This window comes from Ipomoea triloba, chromosome 1 (assembly GCF_003576645.1).
Source record: "Ipomoea triloba cultivar NCNSP0323 chromosome 1, ASM357664v1".
Taxonomy (NCBI): Eukaryota; Viridiplantae; Streptophyta; class Magnoliopsida; order Solanales; family Convolvulaceae; genus Ipomoea; species Ipomoea triloba.
Genome location: NC_044916.1, coordinates 8032902 through 8043391, shown reverse-complemented (window position 1 = coordinate 8043391; position 10490 = coordinate 8032902). Strand labels below are relative to the sequence as shown.

At 32.9% G+C, this 10490-nt stretch overlaps 1 protein-coding gene across 1 annotated transcript; it reads right to left on the bottom strand.

Annotated features, from left to right (window-relative positions):
* Positions 1–831: 831 nt before the first annotated feature.
* LOC116016998 (U-box domain-containing protein 15) lies at positions 832–3184 on the bottom strand. The gene is made up of 2 exons (XM_031257494.1): positions 2566–3184; positions 832–2073 (listed from the first exon to the last, which is right to left on the bottom strand). Exons 1-2 carry the CDS (start codon positions 3150–3152, stop codon positions 1158–1160), a joined length of 1503 nt encoding a protein of 500 aa, XP_031113354.1. The 5' UTR covers positions 3153–3184; the 3' UTR covers positions 832–1157.
* Positions 3185–10490: the final 7306 nt, after the last annotated feature.

Below are 10490 nucleotides of genomic sequence, written 5' to 3'. Positions count from 1 at the left end.
AGAAAACTACTATAATTGAGAACTAATTGGTACTCTCGTTCTACAGAATTTTATCATATTCTTGATTCTAAATCACAATTTAGTCCTTGCATTTTGAGCTAATTCTCGAATTTACCTAATTCAAGAAAATTCAGTTCTATAAATACTTCTTTTTTGAGATAAAAAATAATCCTTCCAAATTTTATTTTTAATATTTCATTTTTTAACGGGACATTATATTAAAAAATGTATTTATATTCAATGATTATATATGAATTAACTAATCTGGCAATGAGTTAATATAAAAATGTCAATGCAATAATTAAATATAAAAATAATAAAATAATGATACTTTGGAAGGTGAAAACTAAAAAATGATTTATAGAGAAGTGTAGCAGGATAGCGATGGCCTAAATTTTGATTCCCAATTATTCTGCTTTCCTGCACTGTTGCATGCTATTAGTGCCCCACTTCGTACGAATGGAGAATTATTTTTATTATCATTTTAATTTTTATTTACTGAAATCAAAATTTATTAAATACGGAGTATCTTATTTTACTCATTGAACCATACTAAAGGTTTGAAAATTAAAAAATAAAGAAAAAATTAACTACACAGAAATTGTCATGAGCATTCATACATACTTCATTTTTGCGGTTAAATGAAATATAAAACCTGAAATACGGTTTTTAAACTATTAAAACTGTCCTGAGCAGCTCAAACTGGTTACAGTGGTAAAATTTATCACACATTTATCACAAGAGACCAAATATCAAGTCCCACCAACAACATTGTGGGAGCAACCACTCAAACGAGGAGTGCTGCTGAGGAAACCAATGGAAGTGACAATGTTTTGAGAAATTTCTTATGTTTAATTACCACAAAAGCATGTTTTGACAAGCAATTTCAGAGGCAAAAGCATCTATCCATGAAACCATGGGTGTCCAATCCACAAGCTATATGCAGGCATAAAACATTGCAAAGATAAACCCAAGACAAAAACAAACTAAGAGAAATATCATTATTAGCTTAAACTTTACAATATACATATATATATAGCCATGCCTAGTTTGCACAAATGACTATATGGTTCCAGGCAGACAAAGACAAAACATACCTCTGATCCACTAGACATCTACACTAGGGAGCAATGCACTCCGAAAGGCCTCAAACTCTATCAAAACGGCAAGCTCTTTGATGTTGAGCTTGAAGTGAGGGTCTTGAAATGATCAGAAGGAACAAAGTCCTGTGGCAGATTAGCCCTCTTCACGATTTTCTTCATGTTATGCTGCAAGCTCTGTTGAACTAATTGCTTCACCGCTTTTTTCTCTTCGCTCATCATACTGTTTTCCTCCTCTAACGTATCCCTTAGTTGACGACTTGAACAGGCAGATGTTTGCGGGGCAGATAATGTTGCACTCACGTCGCCAAAGCTTTCGGACACTTGCTTTCCTTTGTCAACCCTCAAGCATTCCAACAACCTTGAAGCCCTTTTCTGCGCCAATGTGCTGCCTAGAAGCGTTAATTCAAGCAAGGAGGAAACGATTCCTGTTTCGAGCATGGCTTGTCGATCTGCATATGACTTGTGCGCCATTACCATCAAAATGTACGATGCCTTCTCTTGGCACCCTGGTGAATCCGTCCAGTTCAACACATCAACCAGTATCGGAAATGCATCGGGAACTACACTAATCGCCTTTCGCCCTTCTCCTATGGGCACTATATTGGTAAGAATAGAAAGCATCCTATCGCTTACTTCCATGTCTCCCAACTTGCTCATCAGAAACGGCACCAGATCAGTCTCTAGGATTTGGAAAATGTTCGAAGGCGAGATTGAAAGATTGTACAGTGCTCGGAGTGAGTCCAATCTAGCTTGATAACCATGCATATCGTCCAAATCTTTGAGAATTTTCAACAAGAAGGAAATCGCACCCGAGGAACCGATGATGGGTTTGTTTGCATCCAGAGCACTCAGACCAAGAAAATTGGCAACAATGGCTTCAACCACAGCTGGCTCTGGGAAACCATTTGGAGATTCAATTAACATTAGCATCTTATGAACAGCCCCGGCCTTCACGATTGCGGCTTTGTTTCTGCAATAAGTCAACAGTAGTAGTTTGATTTATAAATTATAACTACAATATAAAACAAGCACATCAAGCAAGATAAACTATCAACCTCATGTGGCAAAAATTTAAGAAATCACCTAAAAAATTATGAGCAGTTTGAAGCTTAAAACAGAGGATAAGTTCCAAAGTAGATTATAGACTAGAAGGTTCCATACTTCCATTACAAGAAAGCAGAAGTCACTGGAAAGATTTTACAGATTTCTACTGATTGATAATTTGATGTGTTGAACTAGAGAATTTTAAGAGTGTTCGTTTTCCTAAAATTAAAGCAAAACTTGCAGAGATTTAAACCCTAATCCGCATTTCTCCATTTATTAGACTGGAAGAGAATTAGAGAAACAAACAAAAGAAGGAAATACTGACAAGAAAGAGTAAATGAAGAAGCAAAACGACAATTATGCCACTGAAAAATATGCAGTAAAGAAGGCGGAAGAGAAAAACGAGAAAGAAGCTCACGCGTCATTGCCGATGGCGAGATTGAGCAGAGCGTAGAGGGCGGCAATGTGGGATGCGGAGTCGGCGGCGTCGAGCAGCGCGACGAGCGGCGGAATGGCTCCGAGCAGAGCGAGCGTTGCTCGGGCCTCAGAGTCGTCCTTAGTCAGCATTCGGACCTCCTTGGCTCCCTCCAATACGCCGTCGGCCTCGCTGCTCTGCAGCCGCTTCGTCACGCCCTTCAACCGCTCCAGCGCCTCCACCTTCCGCCGCACCTCCTCCGTCTCCTCCTCCTGCTCCGAGTTCTCCGACAGCCGGAGCAGGTCCGAGAGCTTGTCGGATCCGGAAAATTTTGATCCGCATTCAGATCTTTGACTCTGATGGCGGCGGCTAGGCTTCCTCTCCATGGTGGATTTGGAAGCAGCATCGGCATGCTTCTGTCGCACCGCTCCTCCGCCGCCGCCGCCGCAACGCACGGCGTCGAGGATCATGCGGCGGAATGAGGTTGACCAGAGCTTGAGATGGCTGTAACCGCCGTTGGAGGCGGCGGCGGGGGCGGGGCGGTCAAAAACCACCGATCCGACGTCGTTTCCGAGATGACACTTGCCCATCTCTCAGTACAAGTTTCTATGCTCAGTGCGGTAGTAGTGGCATTTGCATTTATACATCGAAAGTAGATCACAGTCTGTTTTAGTACTCTATAGTAGTAGTACTAGGAGCAATGCATATAGTACTCCTCTGTTTTCTATTGCTAAATGAGTGGACTTTTCTTTATCTTTTTCTTTTTCTTTTTTAAATAAAAGAATTTGTTACCACTTCAAACCTTAAACTTGAAAGAGATAGAAATGTGAACTCAACATTTCAACAATACAATAATTATTTTTTTTGAATACTACTTACTCTATTACACTGCAGTATCTGTTCATAACTACTTTCTCAACCTATTGAAGCCGTATAAAGGGAAGGGTTTAATGCCACTGGACCATAAGGTACTTGGCAACAATACAATAATTATTAAGATTAAAATATTTTACTATTACATTCTCTTCCTAAAAACCTTTATCATTATTCATCTATTTGTTATTATTGCATTAGATAATTTTTTTTATATTTAATTTTTGATTGAGTTAAATAATTCAATATAACTAATAAAAATAAATAATTTTTAAAGAATTAATTTTATTTTTTATTCTAAATTTATAGGTGTAATGTGCACTTTTAGTTATTTTTTAATAACATTTCTGATTGGTCATAGCACTACTATGACATTACCATTTTTTTTGTTATCTGTCAACAAACTTCCTTAAATGCCTTAAATATGAACGCACTTTAGTATTATCAATTCTAAGTGTTAATGTTTTTCTGTGTAGTTGTGAATTAAGAATTTTAATTTTTAAAAAAATATAACGGGTCAGTCCACTTTGTAGTTACTTTTTATATTACAAAATTAATTTTATAAATTATATGCATTAAAAAAAAACAACGTAAAACAAAGAAAATTAAAACATGTGCTCACACGCCCCAGGAGTCTCTTTTTGAGGGGGAAGAGGAGATTCGAACCCATGATCTTTTGCATGGCTCTAATACCAAATTAAAGCATGTGCTCCATCTCAATTAAAAGTCTAAGCTGATAGTTGGACTGCACATATTATATTTATGCTCACAAAGAAATGAACATGTGGTGGAACATTCAGCTGGGGGCTCAAGGGTACGGTTCATGAGCAGTGACCCAACTAAGCCTTCATTACTCCAATTAAAATTGTTAGGAGAATATGATCAATGAGACTAAATTCACTTAAATTGTTTGTATAGTTGTGAAACATGTGGTGGAACATTTAATCTCTATAATGCTAAAGTCAGTCAATTTCAATTCATTATTTTAAAAAAGAGTTAATTTTATTTTTTGTCCTAAATTTATAAGTGACAGTTCACTTTTAGCCATTTTTTATCAAAATATCCTTATTTTGTCTTAGTATTATTGTAACATTACCATTTTTGGTCCCCCATCAACAAAATCATTGAAATGTCATTAAATGCAAGGGCAATTAGATATTTTTAATACAAAATAGATTGACCCATTATATTTTTTATGTTTATTTTTTTGAAAAAAATTATAATTAATGACCGAAATGCCTTTATATTTAACGAAATTTAAACTGTTTTAATAATAGAGGACCAAAAATGGTTATGTCACAATAATTACTAGGACCAAAAGTGGATGATATGATAAAAAAGGACTAAAACTGAATTACTACCTATAAATCTAGGACAAAAAATTAAATTAACTCTTTTAAAAAACAATACTAATTATAAATATTGTCAATAAATTATTATAATTTAAAAATAATATATAAAATTAAGAGTTAATTCCATTTTTTGTTATAGATGAAAGTTCACTTTTAATCCTTTTTTATCCAAACGTCATCATTTGGTCATACTATTATTGTGACATGACCATTTTTAGTCCTTTATCAATAAAACAGTTTAAATGTTGTTAAATTATACAAAAGCACTTCGGTCTTTAAACATAAAAAGATTGAAATGTCCTTGTATAAACATTAAAAAATATATAGATATAAATATAGTGGGGTCAACCCACTTTGTATTAGAAAGATCAAAATGCCCTTGTATTTAACAATATTATAACGATTTTGTTGACATAAGACCAAAAATGGTTACACAATAATACTAGGATCGAATTAAGATGTTCTGATCAAAATGATTAAAAGTGGACTGTCATTTATAAATCTAGGATAAAAAAATTAACTAAAATTAAATTATGAAATATAAGAGTAGGAATGTCAACTTCAATTTTCATATTAATCTATAGATTAATGTGATATTCAAATTTAATTATTATATGACGAACAAAGTTCTGTAGAACATTCTTTAAAAAAAAAAAGTACAAATAAGAACATGAGTTAATATTTATTTTTTATTTTTTATTTCTTGAGAGTGAAATACTTTTCAATGTGAAAAATAATTAAAGGTAAAACATTGGATACATCAATATTCATTATTGTCAAAGACTTGATATTTAAATTTTTAGGATCGTCATCATATTGCCATATTTTATAAGTATCTGTCTTGAATCATATTTCATTTTCATTCTCCTTTCATCATAAATTTTGTTCCTTTCATCATCAATTCCCTTCATTATCATCTTCACTCCTGAGGCAAGGCGGTCGAGTTGCCGAGAATCACCCATCCCATGTCGTTTCGAAGATGACACTTCATTAAGGTAACAAGTTTTTTTTCTTTTTTTTTTTTTTGTTTGTCAAAAAAGTTCGAGCCAACTAACACCCAATGGGGAGAGGGGGTAAAATGAAACAGAAAATTAGTGACCATCCTGATTAGAGGCGGGAATGGGTCGGGTTCCAAATAAGGACCTACGACGACTCAACTTAGTTTTGACTCGGGTTCTAAATGAATTTAAACTTACCATAGTTATATTTAGTAATTTATCATTTCTATAATTCTTACTTCAATAATATTAATATATATATATATACACACACACACACACACACAATTATTTAAAAATATTAATATTATAAATGAGCAGCAACATAATGCATTTGCAGTTGAATTGAGACAAGATTTTTGGATATCAATCTGTGGAAGTTGTTGAATTGAGATAGTTGAAATCAAGTATTATGTATATTCATATATGAATATGAATTTATAAAGGATATATCTCTAATTAGAAGAAGACTATATTTTTTTCTAAAAAAAAAAAGAAAAAAAAGAAGACTATATTTAAACAAATTTTATTCATTTTCAAAGACAAAAATATTGTAATACAATGTTGAGTACTCTTAAAATTACAGTGGAATATATTCATCACAATGAATTTGAATTTCTTATATTAATTTCAAATACATACACAACAAAAATTTTACTCGAATATCTATGAAACTTCGACAACTAAAAAAAATGCATTATATCTATTTCAAAATGATTTACTAATTGAGTTTAAATATTGGGCACAAATCTTCGCGCAAAGCGCGTAGAAAAAACTAGTATATATAAAAGGGAAAATGGCACTTTTTCCCCCTATGTTATGTGCATATAACACTTTTTCCCCCTAGGTTATTAAAGTGGGAGTTTTTCCCCCTGAAATGTTAAATTGACATTTTTACCCTTAAAAATAATTATTTCATTATTTTTCTTCTCCAACAAATTATTACGTATATGTATGGATGATCACGATTCGGTTTGAACCTAACCAAACACTGTAGCAATATACCGAAATATTATGGACGGTTCTGGTTACGATTCACAATCGAAAAAATAAAATTAAATAATTGTTGAACCGTGAACCGGAACTGAACCACAGTCATATATAGTGAAAATGATCAAACACTTATTTGATAAATCAGTACGGTTCGGATCCAATTTTGATTTTGAACCGCCAATCAAAACTTATTTATTTATTTTTATAATTTTATTTCTTATTTAAAAATAGTCTAAATTTAACAATTATTTTATTTTATTTTTTCGGTTCTGAATCGTAACCGTAACCGTCCATACTTTTTAAGTTCAATTGCTACGGTGTTCGATTAGGTTTGTATCTAACCGTAATCTTCCATACATATTAGTAATATAATTGGTTGAAGAATAAAAATAAATGAAATAGTTATTTTTAAGGGCAAAAATGACAATTTAACATTTCAGGGAGAAAAACTACCACTTTTAAAATAACTAAGGGGGGAAAACTGCTACTTTAATAACTCAGGGGGAAAAAGTGCTATATGCACATAACTTAGGGAGAAAAAAGTGTCATTTTCCCTATATAAAATAAAGTCGAATCCAAGGCCATAAAATTTTCCCTCCAAAAGTGCGAATGAGCTTTGGGTAAATGGGCTACAAAAATGGAATAAGTTTGGCCCACAAAGTTTTTTAAAAATGTAAATATATATTGGCCCAACATTTGTTATATTAAAACTTCTATTTTTTATTATGTTATATCATTTAGTGTCATATATATATATATATATAGGGTCAGGTTCATGTGTGGCCGTGCTCTCCCGTGCGGCCGTGCGGTTCACACCACTCAATGGTATGAAATACACCACTCAATGTTAAGAAACACACCACACAAATATGCACTGTGGTGTGTTTCATTGTGGTGTGTTTCTTAACATTGAGTGGTGTATTTCGTAACATTGACTGGTGCATGACCGCACGGCCGCATTTGGACCAAAATCTATATATATATATATCTTAATCATACGAAAGGCATTGTTGAGTTTATACAACACAAAGATGTAAGCTAAAAAAAATATGAACAAATTTATAAATTTATGTAATCATGAATTAATTTCTACGAGTATTATATATCAATTCTTATTTTAATTACAAATATTTATATTAATAATTACAAATCAAATCAACATAATTATTAAATTAAAAATTATATATATAAATGAATAAAGCTCATATCAAATTTTTATATATAAGTTTAATAATACTGTATAATTTAATATTTTCCTTTTAGTATGTGTGTCAACAAATGTCATAAAAAGATATTTACTAACTTTTTAATAGTTTGTAATTTTGATTAGAATTTTAATAATTTACAACGAAATTTTTAATAATTTATTATAATTTTAATTAGTTATTTTTATAATCAAAATAAAGCTTGATCTAAAACCATAACATTTATACTTAAATTTTCAATACCGTGCATCACATGGGTAAAATACTAGTTATTATTTATTACAAGTAGGGTAGCATAGTTGTTATTATTATTATTATTATTATTATTAACTATTAATGATACAAACTTATTAGTTCTATTATTATTATTATTACAAATTTATTAGTTTTATTATTATTATTATTATTATTATTATTTATTACTATTAGAAGCACTATAGTACTATAGTGTAGTTGTTCTTGTTATTATTATTATTAATGATTAATGATTTTCAATTGTTCTTGTTTTTAGTGTTTGAAAAGATTTTTTTATGAGTTAGTCAATAGTGTGTAGATTTGATAAGGTTTGGACAAAATTGTATAGAATCAAAACACTAGACAATTTTGTGAAAAGTATTAATGTCGTTACTTTCTTTTCAAAAAGAAGGTAATTTGACTACTTTCTTTTAGTTTTTTGTTTTGACCCCTAATGCCTACAAAGAAGGCAATTGTAATTGCCTTCTTTTCACTTTCTTTTGAATTGAAAAGGTAGACTAGATTGATTACCTTCTTCTCATTATGGTTTTTAAAAAGAAGGTAATATGCATGCCTTTTTAGCTTAAAAAAATAGCAGACAAAGGAGATAGAAGAAGGTAGTACCACTACTTTCTTCAGGCATAAATACATGGAGGGAGAAGATGAGAAATAGTCTATGAGATATAGTACTACCAGTGTGGGCGCCGCATCATTGGTAATCATGCCTACAGTGTACGTGAGGGTTATCAACCACAGTGCACTGCTTATACTGAATTGGTTAGTATGTGTTATTTTTAAAAATTCATACGTTTACGATTATTATGTTACGAATTTGATGTGTTATATATTTTTTGTGGCGTAGATATATGGGTTGCGGGGCCTGGGTTTTACCGGGAGGCGCCCAATTAATAATGGTGATAATAATGATACCATTGTGGAGATGACCGGATAGCTTTCAACTTGATACAATCGTCCTAGCTTTCAACTTGATACAATCGTCCTAGCTTTCAACTTGATACAATCGTCCCCATTTGCATATATAGCGCATGTCCCTAATGAGATGCTTGACAATGCCCCTAACCCAGATGAACCGTTTCAAAGTCGTCGTCGCAATAGCGAACAGAGGCTGGGGCGTGCGGGAAAAGGCGATAAGTGTGGGCGTGGGCGTGTTATGCATCCAGGCGTCCAGACTGAGGGAAATACACGGGCCGATCAAGCTAATGAAGAGGAAGATGATGAGGAGGAGGGTATGGATGATTGTGTTAGGAGGGACAATCTGTTGCCCGTTACGATGAGTTCATCTTTTGACGAGGATGAGTCGAGCCCTTCTAGTAGTGCGTATGGGAGCCGTCAAAGAAGTTCAAATGCCTATGGCTTCCATACTACTAGTTCTAACCAAATTCCATCATCATATACCCAGTTTAGGGAGTACTCATCATACACGCAATCTGGGGATGTTTCATTCGCTCCGCCTTCATTTCAATATCCAAATTATACGACCCCAGCGAGTGTAGTGTACGACCCCACCCAACCTGGGTTATCATATTAACAAGCCCTGCCTCACATTTATAATTATGAAACTCGTCCTACATACAACAATATGCCTTCGTGCCACCTAATACAAGACTCTCAACTAGGAGAGCCATCCGGTTAAGGTGGTAGGCAAGGGCATTTTGGGGGGCAAGCACCGACAATGGATAAGTTTCTCCCTCAACCGGACCAACAACAACCACGACGACAATCAACAAGGCGCGGCCGCCCAACATTGTGTGGAACTGGTTCACGCCATTACGACCTCAGGTACAAACATATATGCAATTTCCCTAATTTATATTGCCATTGAATTTATTGTTTTTAACAAGACTTCATTCACTTAACTTGCAGGGGACACCACTAATGCAGTTATTGATTACTTTACATTCAAAAAAGCACCTAACATTTTTTTTCATGATTATTATTATGTATGTAAAATTGTTAAAAACTTGTGAATCTTATTTCAAGTTACTTACATTATTATTTTTTATTTATGTAATTTAAAATTTAGTTATAACAATATATTTTAACATCATGTAAAACCTATTTTTGTTGCAATGTCACGGGCCTATAAAGACTAGTATCATTTTATAAGTGTGACATATGACTATAAATTTTTAATTTATTTGGAGACTTTTTATATAAATTGTTTAAAATGTAGTATAATCAAAAAATTATGATACTTTAAATTAAAATATATTTCTTGGTAATTACTTTCATATCTGCACTGTTACATTGGC

Bases quoted from the DNA above. Each gene is read 5' to 3' on its own strand.
- LOC116016998 (XM_031257494.1), bottom strand. From the start codon at position 3,152: ATGGGCAAGTGTCATCTCGGAAACGACGTCGGATCGGTGGTTTTTGAC. The intron at 2,074-2,565 runs GTGAGCTTCTTT...GACTTATTGCAG, and splicing joins CTCGCCATCGGCAATGACGC to AAACAAAGCCGCAATCGTGA.